This window comes from Drosophila nasuta, chromosome X (genome assembly GCF_023558535.2).
Source record: "Drosophila nasuta strain 15112-1781.00 chromosome X, ASM2355853v1, whole genome shotgun sequence".
NCBI lineage: Eukaryota > Metazoa > Arthropoda > Insecta > Diptera > Drosophilidae > Drosophila > Drosophila nasuta.
Genome location: NC_083459.1, coordinates 29,793,728 through 29,816,291, shown reverse-complemented (window position 1 = coordinate 29,816,291; position 22,564 = coordinate 29,793,728). Strand labels below are relative to the sequence as shown.

General features: G+C 39.9%; 1 protein-coding gene across 3 annotated transcripts; it reads right to left on the bottom strand.

Moving 5' to 3' along the window:
* Positions 1-329: 329 nt before the first annotated feature.
* LOC132797109 (uncharacterized) lies at positions 330-21,831 on the bottom strand. 3 transcript variants are annotated; one of them, XM_060808623.1, is made up of 7 exons: positions 21,488-21,831; positions 12,738-12,946; positions 12,585-12,675; positions 5,522-12,518; positions 3,984-5,159; positions 2,974-3,614; positions 330-2,623 (listed from the first exon to the last, which is right to left on the bottom strand). In XM_060808623.1, exons 2-7 carry the CDS (start codon positions 12,920-12,922, stop codon positions 1,367-1,369), a joined length of 10,347 nt encoding a protein of 3,448 aa, XP_060664606.1. In that variant the 5' UTR covers positions 12,923-12,946; positions 21,488-21,831; the 3' UTR covers positions 330-1,366. The 3 variants fall into 3 exon arrangements, with proteins under 3 accessions (XP_060664606.1, XP_060664608.1, XP_060664607.1); XM_060808625.1 differs by lacking the exon at positions 21,488-21,831 and adding an exon at positions 18,635-18,739; XM_060808624.1 differs by lacking the exon at positions 21,488-21,831 and adding an exon at positions 14,605-14,757.
* Between the last annotated feature and the right edge of the window lie 733 nt (positions 21,832-22,564).

Below are 22,564 nucleotides of genomic sequence, written 5' to 3'. Positions count from 1 at the left end.
TATGTACACTCGATTTATATACATCTCGAATGTGCTCTTTGCCTTGAGCCAGTCTCGCGCTCCTAATAATTATCAAAAATCTCTTATTCGAGACAGAGAGAGAGAGAGAGAGCTTACAACATAGTTTACTTAGGCTTAAAAATATAATAAATGTTAGTCTTACTTGTGCTTTCACAATAAAGTTTATCTAAATATCTAAGTAAAATATTGGTTGACATGCTTAAATTGTGTAATATCAACGTTTATTTCAAAAGTGTTACAAATGGAAGAAAATCAATGGCTTGTGAATTTATAATGTAAGAACAAAAATATGTGGAATATCAATTAATAATGTTGTGTAACAAAAATGTGCAGGAAGTGATTCATAATTATTATAAACATATTTGGACATTTCAATATGTGCCTTTTTTTTTAAATTGTGGAATATAAACGCTTATTTCAAATGTGTTGCAAGTGGAAAAAAATAAATGGATTGTGAATTGATAATGTAAGACCAAAAATATGTGGAGTATCAACGATAATTTTGTGAATTGATAATGAGTAACAAAAATGTGTTTATAATTCGGAAATGATTCTTAATTGTTATAAACATATTTTGACATTTCAATTTCTGGTTTTTCTTTTAAATTGTGGAATATAAACGCAAAAGTGATAACAAAATGTTGATAATTTAGAGAGTGATTCATAATCTAATTATTCAACGAATTATATAGATTATAGATGAATTAATAATTTAAGAAAGGGTTTAACATTCAAGAGTGATTCTTAATTATGGTACATCAACGCTTATTTCAAAAATGTTTTAAATGATAAAAAAAATGTGTTTATAATTAGAGAGTGATTCATAATCTAATTACACAACGAATTATGTATATGGTTTATAGATTTGAGAGCCTGATGGAACAATAGAGTAAGTTATTACTATTATAACGAGCAAACATTGTAGTTTTAAGTGTGTCTTATCTATATATAACATAGATGTATTATGCATAACATTATATATAGACAAGCCACATTAAAAGCGACAAATTATGCTCGTCATAATAATAATAACTTATTCCATTGTTCCATCAGGGTTTTAAACTGCCGAACAAATCTATAATCTATGTTATACAATTTGTTGTGTAATGTATAACATATTAATTGAGCATATATCACTTTACTTATAAATACGATATTAAATACCTATTACGTATTAACAAGAGTGTGTGTGAATTCTTAAAAAAAAGGATAGTGTTTTTTTGTAAACTATGACAATGTTGATCCATGTGGCGATGGTTTTAGGTCTAATCTGGTTTAAAGTTCAAGTCTAATGCAAACAAGGTTGTTTGCTTAAATGGGTTTTATTCTGTTCAAGGTTCAATGTCTATTGCAAACAAGGACGTTTGGCTAAAAACATTTGTCCGGGGTCCACATAAGTGTTGCGTCGCTTGGCGATGCGTTGCAGAATGGGCAGCGGCTTGGGGGGAGCGACGGCAGTCGAGGAAGTTGGCTGGATTTGGATTTGCTGCTGCTGCTGCTGGGAAGGAGTTGCTGATTTTCCTGTAAACGACGTGTGCCAGATTACGTTGGGTTTGTTGACGTGACGCGCCGCCAGCTGTTGTTGTTGTTGTTGTGTGAACAACTGCTGCATATCGTTAGGATTCAATGTCTTGCGACGTTGTTGAATTCGAGGCATCGCCGTCGGTGTCGTCGTTGTGTTCAACTGCAGCGTGGCGGTGACATGACGTGACTGCAGCTGACTGAAAAGCATTCGCGGTATTGGCGGCTTGGCCGCCTTGCTGCGCAGCTCGTTGTATAGCTGATGGATGGCACGTTCGTGACTGAAGCGAGTGTCGCGTAAGCTGCTCTTGCTGATGATGAGTCCGTTTTGGAATTGATACAGCACTTGCATAAGGAACTTCTTCATTTCATCATACGGATGGATGACATCAAAGTTATCCACTTGATCGCGATGACTCGAATAGCAGTGCTGTATATACTCATCGAATCCGCTGTTCAAGTGCTCGGCGCACAAGTGGCAGGTGCCAAAGCGTTTGCAATGATCGAGCATGTGACGCAACGTTTCCAACTCATCCACCGAGGCGTACATGCAGAACGAACAGTGATAGATAATCGCGTTCTTTACCAGTCGAAAGCTAAATGTGTCCTCTACATCCGAATGCTCCACGGTTCCGTGTAGCGCAATTGCCACATTCGATGGCATCAACACCCGACACAGATTACATTGATAATACTCGTTCTCGGTGCTTCCCATTTCGATCAGTTCGTTGAGTTCACCATCTGTTAGATTCTTTAGATCGTTGGCCAGATGCGCCTCGATTGTCATGTGATGCACCAACTCTGGCCACTCTTTGTACGTCTTGTTGCAGTAGCCACATTCGCGCATTTGACGCACATCGCAGGCCACCAACGTGCGGCGATGATGGACATTCGGCAAGTGCTCCTCCAGCAGTGCTTTGGCACTCCCCTTGAAGCCGTAGCACACCGGACAGCACAGCTGCGGTTGCACACAGAAGTAGAAGGGATGCTCGGGATGCTTGATCGCCCAGTGTTGCGATCTCAGTTCGTCAATGTTGTGACGCGTCTCCGTGCAATGCGAGCACGCGAACTCGTACTGCTTCTGCAAGAGAGAGAGAGAGAGAGCGAGATTTTCTATTAGGTAAACTTCATTAGAGATTACAAATAAAACAAGTTATAAATTAAGCCTGCAACTATCAGTTAATGTCAATACCGAAAATATTGAGTTTAATTCGTGCCGTTAACTAAACAGTTAAAGTTACTATCCTTACCGATAAATATCGTGTTTTACTCATGTAGTGAAAGTCTGCAATCGGACAGTTATCGGTTACTATCGATAACGTTAGTAGTCAGATATCGATTAAACTTATATTATAATTAAGCCTTCAACTAAATAGCACCTATCGATACCGCTAAATATAGTAATATAAATGTAGAAGCACAAAAACGTACCTGAGCAGACGCAGCGTTATTCGTTTGGTCATCCTCTTCATCCGACGACAACTCGATGGGTTCAAAAATCTGAACGGCCTGCGCATGGTTATTGGAAGAGATTGCCTCAGATGGCTCAACGTGACCATTTGACGAAAATATTTGGGCCATGTTCCAAAAGTCATCGTCGGGCATGTCGTTGGACAAGCGATCGAACTGCTGAATGGGTAGACCTGGCAATCCGGGATGTTCCTGCGTCATATGAGCGGCGACGGGGCGGATCTGAGAGTGTCCAAAGTCGCAGTGGCGACACTTGTACTGAAAGCGATTTAAATGCGCCTGCAGACAGTGATTGCCCATCTTGTGTAAGCTGTTGGTCGGCTCATGGCATGTGTTGCAAATAAAACCGAGTGTCTGGCGATTTTTGCACTTGATGCGCAGATAACATTGCAGCGGCTGGATGCGTTTGCTGGCATGGCTACGACGTATGTGAAGTATGATTCTCGTGAGGTCCTTGTAGCCGTATTCGCAATACGGACAGCAGTACTGATACATACGCTGGTGTGCCACCGCCGTGTGCCTAATCATCTGTTGCTCGGTGGCGAGCACAGCGTGGCATAGATTACAGAACCATTCATCGGACGAAGTGTGCGGCAGATTCACTAATTTAAACAAGAATGGAAAATTGTATGAGGCAAAGCACACTCGACACACACTCTTTCACATTGTTATCGTTATACCAAATACAACTTTTTGTATATAAAATCAAACGTTTGGAACTTTTTAGCATATTTTAGGTATATTTAAACAATATGATGAGTTATGTTCGCAATATACCAAATACATCTTTTAGCATATTCAATCAATTTTACTATATTTTGGGTATATGCATTTGGTATATTTAAACAATATGAAAAGTACGTTCTCGTTACATCAAGTACAACTTTAAGTATAATAGATCAAACTTGTGCAACATTTCAGTATATTTTTGGTATATTTTGTTAGTTATAGTATTTTTTAGACAAACTTACACGACTTGAACCAACGAACTTCCGCTAGCTTGGTGTGCATTGTCAAATCATCACGCTTATGGATAATCACATCGACATCAGCGCCAAACTTTGAGGGATGCTTGTTGTGAATATGGCGATCAACTATGGAGCGTTTTGGCGCAAACGAGCTGCACGCACCGCATTGGTAGACGTATCGCTTATGATACTTCAAATGATCCAGTACCTTCTCCAGTATTAGTAGATGATCCTCATAGCGACAATGCGGACACTTAAAGCAATCTCCATAGCTGTGCTGAGTGCTCAGATGCTGGCTCAACCCCAGCTCTGTGTCGAAATGCTGGCCACAGTCGGGTACACCGCACTTGTAGCGCACCTCCTTGGGTACAAAGTGAAAGCGTGGCGTGACCACCATTTGTCTTCCAGCTACCGGCAACTTTGCCGACGCAATAGCCAACTCAACCTCGTCGGCATTTGGCTGAGCTACGCTTTGGGCTGATGTCGATGCCTCGACTGTGGTGATGAGCTCCTGTTGGTTGGGTTGCCGAACATCCGGTATCGCTTCTTCGGGGGGATACGCTAAACGTACCGCTAACTCCCTATGCTGCAGCAGATGATTATAGAGATCCTTGGAATAGGTTAAATGTTGACATTCCCCACACTGCAACTGTCCTTGGCCGCCACCATGTGTCTTGGCAATCAGATGTGTCTTGGCAATCAGATGCATTTCACTTGGCCTGTAGATCAATTTGTTTTTAGTGCGTCGCAAACGCAACTCCTCGATCAAACGGCCCAGGAAATTCTCCATTTGCTTCTGAAGAAACGGTTGCTCCATGGCGCTAAGCCAACACTTGGGCATTGCAACCGCATCAAATGCGGCCGTGAGGTCGAGGAAGATTTGCTGACAGTTTAGCTTCTGGAATTCCGAATTGTGCATGGCACGCACGTGATGTAGCATTAAACGTTGATCCACTGTCGTCTCCAGGCAAATGCTGCAAAAGTATTCGTGACGGTGATGCATGTGCTGCAGATGGGATCGCAGTGCTATGGGTTTCTCGAACATCTGGCTGCAGAATTTGCAGATCAATGGACCTGCATTCGGATTGCTGCTCTTGTGGTAACGCACATGGTTGACAAATGCCTCCTCGGTCAGATTGACATTGCATCCCTTAAAGGGACACGCATAAAGTCTGTCGTCTGTGCAAGGTTGGGAAAAAACACGCATTAGGTTAAGCTACTAAGTGTTCGTTTTTCTTAGTTTAGTTAGTTTTTCTTGAGTGAATTAGAGAAATTAAGTAAATGAAATGCTCAGGCTTTTCCGACTCACACAAATGTGATTCTGATTTTTTAATGTATTGTGTTCTGATCCCTGATCAACTAAGGTATTCTATTTATAATCTTACCCCACTCCCGCTATTACAGAGATTACAGGGACTCTTAAGGAATATCTATTATCAAATCCCTCTAAAGATTTCAAGATTTTTGCTTTTCAAACTGTGGTTCAACTTTATCGATACCCTTCAATATTTTTATTTGATAAAATGATCTAGAAGACTTACCGGTAAATCCTGTGTCCTTAAGTAGTTCGTCGAATATAGCACAGATGGAAGTATTGTTGTTTGCTTCCGCCGCATTCGCCGTTGCTTCCTCTAGCGTTGTTAGATTACTCGTTTGATTAGTGTCGCTCGCGGTTGCTGCGCTTGTGCTGAGTGCCAATGGAGCACGTCGTTCCTTGAGCACATCTCGTATGCGTTGACTTAATGCCACAGAGGTGGACAAATTGGGTTCCTGCAGCTCCTCGCGACTGGCCAAACCGTGCTGGAGAACACCATGCTGGACATATTCGTCGACATCCTTGCCGACATGACTGCAATAGGAGCACTGCAGATAGTCCTTCGGTCCGAAACTGAAGCTGTGGAACTTCATGTGCTCCCGTATGCACATAACTGTGTGGGAGCAGTAATTGCAATTTGGCGCCATACAACGGAATCGGTTGCCAGCGATTTGTGTGCGATCGTTCCTTGGTGGTGAACTTGTCAGTCGGGGTTCAATAGATATGTTGATCTCCGTCGGAATGGGACCCTCATAGTTTTGGGTAAGGCTCTGTGTAATCACGTAGTCATCATTAGTGGCTACAGGCAATGGCACCGTCTCGCCCGTTATGAGAGGAATGGATGTATCGGCGAGACTGTATACATGATTGATTTGGAGTCCCAATTCCGAGTCGCGATTTATAACATCGGCCACATTCACAGTCGTTGGCGGTGTCTTGGCGCACAGAAACTCTCCGACACCGGCGGCGTTCAGCTGCTGTTGCTGGTGACTTGGCGGACGGGATTGGGCGAGTAACAAACTCCTAAGCGTTGTATTCTCGTCAACAAGTTCTCGGGGCACAGCTTCCGATTCGATTGCTTGGTCGGCCTCTGGGACTAAACGATCTCCCGTAAAACGACGCACACGCAGCTTGGGCAGCACAGGTTCTGGTGGCGCAACTTCAACAGCCGGCTCCGGTGGCTTATGCGCCCCAATTTCATCCACATGCACTTGCACCATATGCCGCAGCTCCTCGCGAATGGTCAAATTATCGGGCACTTCCTTGACGGGTAGACTGCACTCAGTACAGCTGCCGTTCCAACGCAGCGACGGATGACTGCGTGTAAAATGATTTTCCAGACCTTCTATCTCATTCGAGAAGAGAAACAAGCAGTCTGGAACTCGGCAATAATAAGCAGGCTTCAGGGTCGGTGAGCCTCGCAAACGGAATGCAACATTCTGCACACAAATCATATACTGTATGGGGATTATTTCGGTTTCAGATGGCGATACCGTAGGCGCTGATGGCAGGTCGACTATCACTTCAGGTCGGGAATTTAGTTCGGGAACTTCGCATTCGAGGGAGCTGTGGTCGGGTGAATTTGAGGGTTTGCCCTTGACGTTACTGCCGCTAGCACTTCCGATGCTATTGGTGCTGCTCGACGTAGATGAGCGACTTCCACGACTCTTCAACTTATTGCAAAACTTGTTAAAGTTGCGGAATAGTGACTTGTTGCTGCTGGAACCCTTACGCCTTTGTTCCGACGTCAGTTCTTCCTCTTCATCTGGCTCCAATTCATTTTCCTTCTGTTCCTCCACATGCGGTTCCTGTTCCGCGCCCATGTCCACGTCCACGTCTAACACCTGCTGTTGCTCTATGTTCTGTTCAGACGTCTGTTGTTGATCCAAGTCTTGATTTGCGTCCGGTTGCGACTTTGACATTTCCTCATCTGCCTGTTCTATTGCGACTTGCGCTTGTTGCTCTACTTGCTGTTCCACTTGCTGCGGTTGCTCTACTTCCTTTTCGAGCTCCGGTTGTTGAGCTACTTCCGGTACTTCCTCTTGCTCTACGTTCCGTATTAACTCTTCAGCTGTTGATAATGGATCTTCTTCCGCAACGCTCTCATTAGCCAAAAATTCCCCTGGAATTGGCGTCGCCGATATAGCAATTGATACTTCCAGCTTTGGCGATGATGTGTCGTCCACATCGAGCTCTACTTCTACGTCTGAATTCGACTCTGCCTCTGCAGGCGGCATCGTAGCGTCTTTAACTCGCTCAGTCTGTGAAGAGCTTTGTAGATATTCGTTTTGTTCGAGCTTGCACTCATTGATGACGAGCAGCTGCTCCTCGTCTGGTCGAGTTGGTGGCATGCCCAGGGTGTCACTGGCACTGCCCATCGACTCTGCTTGCTGCTCATTCACTGGCTGACTGATGGCTTGCTCAGGGGGTTCCGTTTTGGCCTTGTTGCTGATGGGCTTCTTGCGCACTTTTGGATTCGTCTTGGATGTCGGCGACTGTTTCTTTTTATTAAGCTTCGCCATCTCACTCTTGTGTCGTGCAATCAAGCGCTTGGCTGCCGCTTTTGTACTGGCCGCAGGCACATTTTCGGTAGTATAGATAGTCAGCTGCTGATTGAGATCCATCTGCGTGGGCTCGGAGATCTCATGATGAACTTGCAGATGCTTTTTCAAATTGTGCTGGCTTAGTTGGCAAAAGTAGCAAAGGCGACACACATAGATTACAACCGGTGCAGTCCGTCGATAGGACGATATAGCTAATAAGCGCGCTCCTGGTTTACATCTCAACACATGTTGATCCCCCTCATGTTGACGATACCGGGGACTTTTACAGCTCGAACATTGAAAATTAAATTCGCCGGTGTGACGCGCATAATGTTCAACCCAACTGGAGTTCGCTATCTCCAGCTGCTTCTGGCAAAAGACACACACATGATTATATTTGGCAACCGATCCACTTGTGCGGTAGATTGGACGCGAGAGCTTCCCGGCTCGCAAGTTCTCCAGCTTATTAGGTGGCAAACGAGCACCGTAGAACTCGCCGTGATGTTGAACATAATGCGACACTGCGAATCTAACGTTCTGGGCACAAATTACACAGCTGGTGACGGCCGATGATTGTGAATGCCATTCAGGATTCACATTCTTCACCAGACAAGTCGCATTCTTCGAACGAGCTGAGGTTTTTTCGTTTTTCGACTCCTTGAGCATTTGCTCTAATTGCACACAACGTGCAACACGCACTCGGAGTTTTTTAGTTGTCTGACGACGCAAAACCTGTTGTGCCTTAAATGCAGCACGATTAAAGCCTCGACCAGCCTCATAGTGACGTCCGCGACGCGCCACATTACGTATATACGGTGCAAACTCAGCGCTGGTGCTGTTACTAATACTGCTACTTGTGCTGCTCCCGCGTCGTTGAGCGGAGCATGCCCGACGTCCGGTGGCGTGAATCACATCGTTTGCATAATACATTTGGGCAATGTCATCGTTGAGCTGTTCCAGCTCACTGCGTTTGCACTTCTTCTTGGGCGGTGGTGGGAGCAGATTCTCAGCATCACTTGCAGGCGCTGGTGGAACTGCGGTCTTTGCCGCTGGCTGATTTACTGGCTTGTCTGGGGACTCGCCAGGGTCTTTGCGGGGTCGCCCCCTTTTGCGTTTGGGCGAATCAGTATTTGCCCCAGCCTTCGAGGAGTCTCTTTTTGGCCTGATAGTCCGCGGATTAAAGACATTCCGGCTGAGCTGTGTCTCGTTCAGCGTTAGCTCGTTCAGGCGCGATCGCCGCTTGCCGGCCAAAATATTTTGCGTGGAGACGCTGCAATTGTCGCTGGTCTTTTCGAACATGATGGCCAAATTTCTATTGACACGTTGCTGCGAGGACTGCGCAACTTCAACTTTCTCAGCCGTCACCTCGTCATTGGCGGTGTTGCTGAGCTGTTGCTGTTCTCGTTGATGGTCGACGAGATCCTCGTAATTGAGACTAACACCACCAAAGAGTTCCAACTTATCGACTAGCGGTTTACTCGCGGTCGGCATCATCGATTTGCGACGTTTCAATATGCGTTTCAACTCTGGCATTTCTTTCAATGGTGACTTTGTTGTATTTATTGCATCGCTCGGTATAACAACCATTGCATGCGCATTGGGTCCTAGCACCACTTTTAACTTTGGCAGCTTGGGCAACCCTTCGGACACTACTTTTTCTTGCTTGCACTCGATTGCATGGTGTTCGGTATTTTGTTCAACATTCGGCTGAACCACAGTCGGTACCGGATCATCTTCGACGGCAGTTTCCTGCAGCTCATCGTCCTTTCTTGTTGGACTTGCAGTCGACTTGCTGCCTTTGGGATGTTTGCTTTGGCTGCGATTGCGTTTTGGGGACATTTGATGCGAGTCTGCCGATTCCACTTCGGATTGTTTGTTCGCTGATTGTTTCTCGTTAGTTTCAACCACGCTTGGTGGTTCATTTTCAACGTTGTCTGTATTGTCTGCCGTCGGTTTCTTTTTCTCCTTGTTCTCGTTCGAATTAGACTTTTCCGCTGGACTCTTATCTTTGCTCGAATGCTTTGTCTTTTCTTTTTCCGGTGTTTCAGGTTTATTGGACGTTTCGTCGACATCCTCGTCTTTCTTATTTTCCGATTTGTTTTTTTTCGCCGCACTACACGAACTATGTTTTGCGTCAGAATTATCCGTTTTATCCGAGTCAGCTTTATCGACTTTAACCACTTTCTTCGACTTGTCCGCTTTTTCTTTATCTACCGTTTTATCACTTTTAGACACTTTTTCCGCACTATCCGATTTTTCTTTATCAACATGAACTGTTTTTGCCACTTTATGGCTCTTACTCGATTTGTTTGTTTTATTCGACTTGCTGGAGCTTTGCTCTTCACTATTATTATTGTCAACGCCGATCGACTCTTCGCACTTATTGGTTTTATCACTATTCTGATCTCTTACCTCATTTGTTCGCGACAGTTTTTCCAAACTCGCCTTCTTTGGTATCTTGAAGTCGAGCTTCTTGTTGGTGGTGCCCGTCAACACCACATTTCGATACGATGTGTCTAGTTGGACGTTATCGCTCTCCATGCGGGATGGTGCCGCAACCGCTTGTCCGTCGTCTAGCTGCTTCTCAGCTTCTTGCAGCTTTCGCTTTTTTTCTGCCGCGGCCGCCGCATCCAGCTGTCGTTGCTTTTCAGCTGCCTCAAGCTGTCGTTGCTTTTCGGCTGCCTCAAGCTGACGCTGCTTTTCGGCCGCCTCAAGCTGACGTTGCTTTTCGGCTGCTTCAAGCTGACGCTGCTTTTCGTTCGCCTCCAGCTGACGCTGCATCTCCTGCTGCTTGGCCTTGGCCGCCAGATGCTCGCGATAAGTGCGCGGTGCCCCTGAATATGGCGGACCGTTGATGTTGTTGTTGCCGGGTCCTTGAGGGGCATTGGACACACCGCCACCGAGACTTGTAGCACGATTGAACATGGGTCGGTTATTGTAGTTGAAATTCGGACTTCCGTTGATAAAGTGACTGTTGTTATTATTGTTGTTGTTCCAGCCTGGATTATTATTATTGGTGTTCCCTCCATTCGGATTGCTACCAGGATTGTAGCTGTTGTAGTTGCCTGGATTATTGGATGTCTGCCAACCGGATGGACCTCCACGCCGTTGTCCGCCACCTTGTGGTGAATACTGTGATCCTGTTGGGTGTTGTTGAGGTTGCTGCTGCTGTTGGGGTCCATTGCTCTGACCCCATTTAGCACGACGTGGATCACGTGAGCCCGCGCCGTTGATTGCACCAAGATTGCCATAGCGTCGAGTACTAGAGGCCTCTTGTCCGTTATTAAATCCGTTGGCAAAACCATCAACATTACCTGGCGACAGGTTATTCAGACTCGGTGCCCTATTCAAATTGATTGAACCATGCAATGCGTTCGGCATGTTCAAGTTGGCATTGTGCTTGCTGTTGTTGTTGATGTTTGCTGGAGAGCCAATCACCGGGATCGATTTGGTAGTTGGCGGCGATGTGTGAGTCGTTGACTTTGCCGAACTACCGCTGGATGATCCAATCACTGGAATGGACTGAGGTAATGGAAATTTCTTAACTGGAATGTTCTCCTTTCGGGGCCAACTCGTCGGACCTTTCGCACTTGATTGGATGGGCGACACACTTGCCTTGGGTGGTATTTGGGAGACATAGCTTCCACTGCGACCACGTGGATCAGTGCAATCAGATGGTGAAGCAGGTGTTGTTTCCGGTGTAGCCGCCAATGCCGCCAACTTCTTGCGCGCCTCCTCTAAAGCAGCAGGTGCCGGAGGATTCGATCGGCGCTGAGTCTCCGCATCAGCTGTTGGTACGGGAACAACAGCTGATCGTCGCACGAAAACTGACGACTTGGCCAACGTGGCATCGGTCAACGAAGTTGAATGCATTGGCGTTTGTGTGTTCCTTGGAGATCTGCGTACATAATCTACGCGTCTGCTGCCAATCGACGAGTCTATGTCGGACAATCGGGCAGCAAGTGAGGGTTCGAGACCCAGATTTACACCACTTGTTGGCTTTGTCGGTTTAGGTGGATTCGAGCGACGCTCAAAGTCAGGCTTAGGTGCCGAAATCTCTGCTGCTACAAGACGCTCAGGCTCGCGATCAACAATCGTGGCAGCAGTCGACCTCCTTTCCAACAGGTCATCCTGAACAATTGTTAAATCAGGACTGGGAGCTGGTGGATTTGCACGACGCTTTTGTGACGCAATTGAGCCAAAGTTCAAAGGAATTGTCTCCTTGACAGCAGTTGACATCTCCTTTAGCTGCGCTTTCTCAGTTGCATTTTTAGCTGTTATTGTCTTTGGGTTTGATGCCGTTGGTGCTGGTAGATTAGCACATCGCTCTGATTCCAAATTTGTTGGATTTGCTGTTTTTGGCGTTGGCAATTTAGCTGCCGGCACAAAGGGTTTGTTTTTAGTTTCTGGCGCCTTAGCAGCAGGGGCCACAGTCTTTGCACGGCGCAACGTTGCCGTCGATTTAATATCGAATACTGGTTTCCTAGGTGCAACTGCTGGCGCCTTCTTAGCTATTCCATTGACAGCATTCGTCTTGGCGGCGGCAGTTGAAGTGGCAGTTCCAGAAGTGCTAGCCTCTTGACTCTTGCCTTTACTGGCTCTACTTGCATTGCGCCTCGCTGCTGTGGAAGTGCTTGGTTGGTCGCCATCTATAACGATCACCTCTGTGGGATGCAATAACTGCAAATGAATGAATGAAATAATAAGTTCAGCAAGTTCCATGAGATCGATAAAATATCTACTTACAGGTTCATATTTGGACTTGACTTTGTTAATCATCGTCTCAATATTTGTCAGCTTCGACTCCGTACAGCGCGCAAACATCGCCGACGACATGCTATTTAGGAAGGAGATTTGATTAGTATTGTAATTATGATTATTTGTAGCAAAATGTAGTACTTCTCGCTCTCCAAGAGTTCCATGAGCATGTTAAGTTTTGTCCACTGCTCTTCGGCCATCTTATGTTTAAAGGTCGTCACCAAGGTCCTCACAAAGGGAGCACAAGCGCGTAACTGCTGCAGCTTTGCCCGACTATATGGGGAGTCCCCATTTACCTCGATGACATCATCCCCTGTGTCACTCATTGTTCGGCCCTTCGATTACAGGTTCTGGTAACATGAAATGAAATCCCCAATTGAGGAAAAAAGAAAAAGTTAAATATTATAATTAGTCTTTAAATTATAACAAGTAAGAAAGCTACAGTGTTCGGCTGTGAGATCTCAAAATATACCACAAAATTACTAAAAATAAAAAATATATCAAATGGTATAGTTGGTATATTGATATGGTACTACATTCAATAGTATATCTTGAATGAAGATATACAATGTAGTACCATATCAATATACCAAATATACCATTTGATATATATTTATTTTTTAATATTTATGTGGTATATTAGTTTGGTATATTTTAAGAATAATACTGCAACATTCGGTATATTGATATGGTTCTTCATTCAATAGTATATCTTGATATCTTAGTTGCTTTGGCAATCTGGTATATTTTGCACACTAAAAATTAAAAATATATCATATGGTATATTGATATGGTACTACATTCAAGATATACTATTGAATATAGTACTATATCAATATACAATTTGATATATTTTTCGATTTTTGTTGATTTGCGGTGGCGGAAGTGGGCGTGGAAAAAATTTTAAACAAACTTGATCTGCGTGCAAACATAACAAATACTGTCGTAAAATTATAGGTCTATATCTTATAGATTCTCGGATCTATGTGTTTCATACGAATAGATGCACATAGCTAAATCGTCTCAGCTGTTGATGCTGATCAAGAATTTGTATACTTTATGCCTGTTACATTCATTACCTGCCGGCTGAAAATTAGAATAGAAAGGTATTATATTTTATGGGTATACAAATTAAGAATCTTAAATTTGAGAGTTGTTAGTTGCTCAGACTTTTTTTTAACTGCTGAAAATGTAGACTGTCATTCTGACAATTCCTTTTCTCTATCTTTCTCTTTCTATGCTCACATCACAATATGACAGTTCTCATGTTCTCTTCTTCTTCAATCTACGGTCACATTTGAACCAACATTTCTATGCGAGTCTTACTTTTTCTTTCCCTCTCTCTCTCTTTATCTTTCTCTGTCCCGAAAATTGAGTCCTTAACGTTTTATCTGTTCTATTGCGCAATTTGCCCAACAAGATCGAAATCTAAGGGTAGATTGAGTATTAAACCGATAAATTAGACACATTCAAACAATTTCTTCTAAAAATAGTATTTTGTAAATAATTTTCTTTAACTTATTTTCTCTTCTTCTATTTATTTCATTCATAATTTGTTCGCATTACTCTCTCATTACTGATTATGGATATATCGTAAACGCAAAATAAAGTCTGCCCAAAAAGCAGACACGAAATGACACACAATGCCACAAAACACGCGACCATCTCTAGAATTGCATTCTAGAAACATATGATGCTTTGTCACTTAGAATACAAGCTTATTTGTTTGTATGCATGTATGTGTGTGTAAGAGGCATACGCGTACACATGTGAACGAATTGGCAGGCAACACAACAACAACGTTTATTGTCTGTTGGTAATTTTCTTTATTTGCGGCCTAGCAAAAGCTTCTGCACAACATAAATTAATATGCGTTTCTAACGGCGGCTCAGCTTATGCACACATACACAAACATACACAGGTACTTTGACTGCACTCCAACTACAACTGCCGTTAACAAAATGAAATAAAACAAAATTGAAAAGGAGAGAGAAAAAACTCTACGCACCGTTTCCTTAAGCACATCAGCAACAACAGCAAAATTTGCAGAACACGCGCCGGTCTTTTTTATTTGTAGTTGCACTTTTTATACACTTGCAATATTTACACTAATATTACACACTATTTTTATTTTTATATCACAACGCCAAAAAAAAAACACAAAAAAAAAGGAGATTCAGCGAGACAACACAACACACGCTTAACTAAAATCGACGCGCAGTTCCTTCGTCGTTGAAATTCGAATGGCAATTGAGAATCAAAGTAAATAAATGTGTGAGCCAAAGGCATCGTCGAGTTGCCAGACTACTGCGTTTTTGTATTTCTTTTCAACACAACTTTTGCAAATATGCTGCGTAAGCGTAAGGAATAATTGCAAATAATATTAATTGCAAGCGTAAACAGTTTGCTGCATATATAAAATTTCATTTCATTTATTAAAAATGTCCAGTCGAATGATGAACAGTGTGGCAACTCGCTGCAGCTCAACAACAGCAGCTGGTCACGAATTCGCCGTAATTCGTTTTGTTCTCTGTTGACGCTGTTGCTTGTCGTGCATTTAGTTGGTGGCATTGCTGTTGTTGGCGCCGCTATTTGTTTGTGTGTTTGTCGCGCTTGCGTAAGTGTGTGTGTGTAGCGTTCTCAGGGTGGCTAACATGTCGCCCTCATTTTGACGATCTCTTTTGCTGTGCACATTCTTACACTCAACTGAGAGCAATACGTAAACATTTTTCGTCCGGACGAAACACACACACATGCAAGTTTTGGTGCTTCTTGCTTATCGTATTTTACGCACACACACATACACATCCGAGTGACCAACATTGAGCATACGGAATATACACATATAAAAGAATATTGCAAATATGTATTTACTTTTAAATTATTTTACGAATTAATAATAAATAAACATAACAAAAACAAAGTTCTATATATTCAGCAAAATTGTCTGCAAACTCAGCATTATGTTTACAAATATACTACAGTGCCGAAATTAAGTATTTTCACATTAATTATGTCACATTGGACATGTGTCCGATTTCTTCTACTACTTTCTTTTTTACAAATGTTGTCGGATAATATAATTAGTTAATTACGTTTTATTTAAGACTTTAATTTCTCGGGAATGAAATCGTCTAAAATGAAGTGATTTTAAAACTTTTTTTCAACAAGTATATTAATGTGCTTTGCAGAAAAACTATTTGCAACAATGTTCGATTGCTTTTTAGATATGCACCTCCTCCCTATTTAATAGAAGCTATCATGGCTTTCAAATATTGGGAGAGATTTAATATAGTGAAAGAAGTGAAGGGGTCACATTGAAAATATGTTCACCTTGGTTGTCAGTTTTTTTTTATTGTAAAAATATTTTTTATATTTACATACACTAAGAATTCTGGTGGTATTTCGATCCACTCATCCAAAATTGCTCCCGAGGGAGGAAACCGCTCGTCAAACTGGGCCAAAAAAGGGAAATCTCTGCGGGAAATTGTCGAACTTGTTGTTAAAACGCATTCAATGATTAAAAAAGTCCAAAAAAAATTTAATTTAACCGGCACAGTTCAGTCCAAGCCCCATTCTATTCTGGTAAGCTAACCGATCGAGAAGAGCTGGAGGTTTTGAAGTCGGTGAGGCGTAATCCTGGGTCAACTGCCGCAAAAATTAGTCAGGACATAAAGGAGAACTATAAGAAGGATTTACATGATAAAACAATCCGAAAAATTTCCAAAAAAGTAGGAGTAGTACCTCGTACTAATTTTTGTAATGTTTTATCAATAAATAGCTTTTTTTTTAAAATAATTTAAGTTTATACGCAGACTTTTTCTGGTCTGAAAACTGGTGTACTTTTTGTTTTTTGATTTTAATTAAAAAAGTTGCTGATGTAAATAAATAAAGACTAGTTATATTTTTTCATAATAAATATGTTGTTAATTTAAAAAAAAAATGAAGCCAATAACTTCAATACAACTATTTTTATTTAACATCAAAGTTGCGCGTTAAGTTTGCACGCAGACTTTTTCTGCTTAGTGTATGGGTAATTCTCTGACGGAATTTGTCGCGTGCGACCGTCTTCACACTGAAAAAAAAACATAAACTAAAACAATTTTAAAAATAAATAAAGGTTATTCTTGAAGCTTTGGGTTAGCACTATATTTAGAGCTAAGATTACTTTTAGGAACTTGTTCTATTTTACGATAAAATATATAAATTCGTTCATTTTTTGGCTTGCGCACAAATTTATTAATTTTTGCAATTATCAGAACAGAAAACAAAACAGAAAAAAAAAAATCCAAAACTATTCTTAGCTTTTATTAAAGTACTAATCTAGAGCTATAAGAATTACCTTTTCTCTTTTTAAAAATTGTTTCAGTTTGTTTTTTTTTTTTTCAATGTAGAGATGGTCACATGCGACATCCATCAGAGAATTACCCATATAATAAACAGAAAGTTAAATAATAAAAAAAAAATGGTGAGTCGAGTATATTCCCGGAAATTTCTTGGATGGCACCCGTAAGCAATTTTGATTAATGTTGTCACATTTTATTCCGACAGTAATCTGGTTCTAAAGTTATAATAGTTATTTATAAAAACCTTCGGAGTGACCGAGAGCTGATAGCTGCATTGCTTATAGACGACAACTGCTACATCAATGCAATGAAATATAAATTCCAACTATATAGTTACATCCTGTCTACAAGGTCTTGATATCTTATTATCGCGCAAAGCTTCCGTTGGATTTATTACTGAAACATCATGAACAAAAGAAGGGGAACGAAATACAAAAAAAGCAAAAAAAATAATTCCAGCAATGGCAAAAAAAGCTGCAACTCTAACGCCGCGATTGGAAAGGTTGATCACTGACAGATTAATGAAATACTTTGAAAATATGTATTTACAGAAATAGAAATTATACAGTGGATATCAATAAAATTGAAAGAAAACTAATTTTTAAAATATTTTTTTTTTTAAATTCTATATAATCTAATTGGATTCCTATTCGATTAAAATTTATTGATCTCTCAAAAGATTAATTTTCGAAAGACGAGAATTGTTTTTTATGCTACTGAATTATTACAACAGCAGCTATAAACAGTAATTTGTAATGGTTTTGCCTCATTTCGATATATTTTCTGAGTGCATTATTATTCAGCTCGCCAAAATCAGTAGTGATTTTAAATCATTGAGACTATGGTCCATGATCAAGTCAACAAAAAATATTTCATCACAATTTGTGGTCTTTATTAGGATTTAAAGTAATATAATCAACGTTTTTTGTGTTTCTTTTCCAATTTCCAATAGTTTTGTAAGATATATATAATTCCATTCAACTGTATATTTCCGATTTTGAGTATTCCCAATTTTTAATGTAATCAATTCTTTGTTTTTTTTATGTTCGTTGGCAATCCATATTTTTGGCATTTTCATAATTTCATAATTTGGTCAATCATAAATATTTTCCTTTTTTCTTCTCATCCATTTAGTATATGTATGTCGCTCCATTAATAAAAAAAAATAAAAAAAAATAATGCATTTGGAATGGGGAATTTCATTTTATTCATAATTTCAAAGATATAATATACATATAGCACATTTTTCCTAAATGTACTGATTATATCTGTGGAAAAGAGAAACCGAACAACTTCGGCTAACCATCGTGTCACATCAGCATTCCAAAATGCGGTCACACATTTTCTCTTTACTCACTATTCTTGTTCTCCTTCTTTTGACTGTTTTCTCACATCCCCTTGTTCGTCAATTCGCTCACTTAAGAAACACGAAAGAGAAACGAAACCGCCGCTCACACAAATACAAATACAAATACCCGCACATGCACGAACACGGTCACAAACACGACACTTTGATAGAGGTTGCGCAAGTAAAATACACACAAATATTCACATGTTCATAGTATAATAATATATATTGGCGATAATTCTTGCAACTAATTTGACGTCGAAAATAGCAAAACGAAAACAAATAAATAATTAAATCAATAAACAGCTAGCATCTTAAATAAATATATGCTTTGGTAAGCTTACCTGGGAAATATTAACTTTCCATTTGCCTTTTCAACATCAAATGATGTGCACAGTTTCGAAATCAAAGCTTCAATGATGAAAAATGTTGTATTAAAGCTTTTTTTGCAAAAAAAAGAAGGTACGCGTTCTCAAAACAATGTGTCGCCACAACACTCGGCAGCAAACTGAAATTGCGTTCGCATTAAATGTATGTATTGACCTTCTAGCAAGAATCGAGACAAACAGACGACGAGTGAGCAAGCAATCCATGAATTCGCCCCAAACAGAGCTAGCTTATCGTTGTTTGCTTTTCGATTTTTTAAGTCGTCTGCCTCCTGTTATGTTTCTGCTGCCTTTTCTTCGACGTTCAGTCGCCGACTACGACTTCAGCGGTCAGTATCTGATCGTTGTCGACAGCTGACGTGTCGCGTGAACGAATGGAAAATTGACAGAGGCGCAAAAAAAAATAGTATTTTAAAAATACTGCGACCTTCCCTTAATACTAATAAACTGAAGGGCAGACTCTTTTCCACTCAATAGATTAGATACATAGTTAAATAATGGATAGATAGATAGCTAAATATATATTATATATATATATATATATATATATTATAATTTTCTCAATAGCAAATTATTGAAGTTAACAATAACCTAGTGTACTGGGTTTATGAATTTGATACTCTGCTTGTAATACGATCATTATAAGGTTGATAATTTCCGAGAAATTGTTTCCCCATATTTACTTTTGCTTTTGAAGTTGAGTTTGAAATATGAAGTCGAAATAGTCTTAGTATTCTAGTTTGTGCTTCGTAGCTTGTAAATTTTCCTTTTACTTTGCAAACAATTGATAAGTCAAATAATAATTTACTCATCAGTTTTCTTTATAGGTTGAGCAATGGTAAATAATAAAAACATATGAAATTGCAAGCAATTCAAATTGCGAAAAATGCAAGAGTTTATTTTTTATTGAGCTTTAGAGGTAATTATTACAGAAACGAGTAGTATGGTCCCAAAAAAAAAAACCTTGTACTTCAGTTAATATTGAATATTGCCGACTACTAATTAATTTAATGCCTACAAATGTTGTAGCCACTTTCCACAGCACCATATCATGACATATTTTTCATATATTTGAAGTGTCACATTTGCCCCTTATAAAATCTCATAAAAATATCTATGCCTATAAATGTGGATATATCGGCGAACATTTATCGGTACAGTTTATCAGTCACCACATGTTTATTGAGGTGAGACCCAAACGAAGCTCACCACAACTACAAAATGAAAAATTACTGATTTTTATACAGTTTTAAATTTGTATATGATTCGATTAGTCACTTTTTTATAATTAATTGGTTACATTTTTATGTATTACATCGGAGCGGCTGCGTATTATTAGGAAATTCAATCAATTTCCTATATGGTATTATATGAGTGCTGTTCCTATTTCCAAATTATTAGCGGGTCCACATCTAGTCCGATTAATGCCACAACTTTCAAAACTTATTTGTGACCAAGTTAATAAATTTTACGCCTCGATATATGTATCAAAATCATAATTTTGAATATCCAAAGTCCATCAATCGCTAGAGATGAATATCAATGTCGTTCCAATACTATGCAGAAGTCCAGACGGTTCAAGGAAATCGATTCTTTTGCTGGTGAGCCTCATCATCCACACGCTTGTGATCGCATTCTCCATGGTGAAATTCTTGTCATGTGAGTATTTCTTAGATATCAAATCAGTTTTCGTGCAGGGTTATTTTGACGATATATATCGTCAAATTGTCAACGCATTGATCATTATGTCGATTACAAAATCAAAGCAATGAATCCACATCCTGATTAGTTGTAGTTGAGAATGTTTGAAGTCTTCATACAGTGTAGTCAATATAATCAATTTAATTAACATATTTTTATATCGTTGCATTTTAAGGGAACTTAGTGATTTTCACTTGAGTTTCTCTTTTTTAAAAACATATTAATATATTATTATCATGTTAATCCTTTAATATTAATACTACAGTTACATAAAAGTCATAATTTTGTACTTTCGCACTTGTACTTAATTATATGATAAACAAATAAAAGACTGAATAGAAATATGATCACGATCGATGGAAGACGAAACCTCGTCATTCAATAAAATTTCAAGTGTAATTATTGCTTGGTTTCGGAGGCAAGAAAAAATTATTATAGTAAAAGTGTTCCCGGAATTTGATTTCTTCACAAACGCCAAAAAAATTTAAAACCGAATTGCTTGTAGTTGGAAGCTTTTCGTATACCAACCAGGGTCTAGACATTAATTTCAACTAAATCGAAATACTTCAAAAATATTAGTTTTTTTTTCTGAAAGACTCCGATTACAGAAAATTCTAATTTGTAAGCTTTTAATTTTACACTAAATATTATGTTGTCAAATATGATGAAATTAATAATTAATTAATTAATTTTATTTAAAGTAATTGTATATTAAAATTTTTTTCAGGAGCTCAAACCTTTTAATTTGGATAAAATAAAAGGATAAGCTATTTATCATATATTCGTTTTAATACATAAATACAGGGTTTTACAGTTTTCGATCGCATACAATGTACTTCAAGCTTAAGCAGACGCTAGCAACACACACACACACACACACACACGCACACACACACACGTACACATACTTCTCACTTGCAAGAAAAAAAAGAAGCGACGTAGAAACGTGAAAAAGGAAAAAAAAAAATGCCGCGACGCATTTAATAATTATACATATGTACATATGTATGTATGTACATTCATATATTGAATTTTGATACGCGTAATAAATCACCACAAGACCGAGTGCAATATGTGCATAGAGAAAATATTTGTTTATGCTAGACTTACCATTAAGGGCTGGGTGCTGAATTTGTTTTTTTTTTATTTAAATCACTTCCAATATATGTGCACTTGTGTGTGCTTGCGCGGCGTTGTTGTTGTCGTTGTCACTTTTCCCGTAACCGCGCGAATCGCGTGATGCTTACACTTCAAAAGTTGCAGCTCGACTGACGAAAATCGTGCACACATTGAGTGAGCAAAAGCGCTCTCTTGAAGACAGAAAGAGAAACAGAAGAGAGCATGCAATTGTGACGTCACTGCGGGCAAAGACAATGTTAAATATGTACTCATTAATTATGTATAAGTAATCGCGGTCAATAATTTCATAAAATATTTGTTTTTTATATTGTTAATTTAACGCATATGAAAAATATTAAATACATATGTTCAAACATTTTCTTTCGCAAGCACATACCCACACATATTCATATGTGTGCATGTGTGTGTGAATGTATACATAAATTTATTTTGTGTAATTCGCCGCAACGCGCTGGTTTCAATTCGCCGCAAGCAGTGTGTGTGTGAGGTGATTGTGTTTTTTTTTTGTTCCTGCTATTGCTTCTTCCTTGTGGTCTGAAACTTGGCGCTCTTTACGTTCAGTTGCCATTTGCGCTTTGCTCTTGCAAGTACAGTTGTGTTGTTGTGTCGTTAGTGTAGTGGACAAAAGTGGCGTGACATTTATTGATCTTTCTTTCTGCATTTTCGCAGTACTTCGAAATATCAACAGTGATGCCACAGTGGCAATTTTGTGGCTAGATCTAGCCAGTTTTTTGGTTAAATCAGCTATTTATTGCACAATAAAGCTAAAGGGGAAGATGAGCAGTCAGTTGATATTCATCCGCTGACTAGATTACATCTCGGCTGCGCATCTTTGAAAATCTATTTTATTTCATCAAAACCGGAATAATAAAATTCATTTATACAGAATGTCGGAATTTTTGCTCAAGAATTCTCGCGCTCTGCCCTTGAACTCAATTTCGGACACTACAATAATTGATAACAAAATAAAACAGTGTACATATTTGTAAATTATTTCAGAACTACTATATTACTTCATTGGGATTGAGCCATTTTTATTTCCACGAA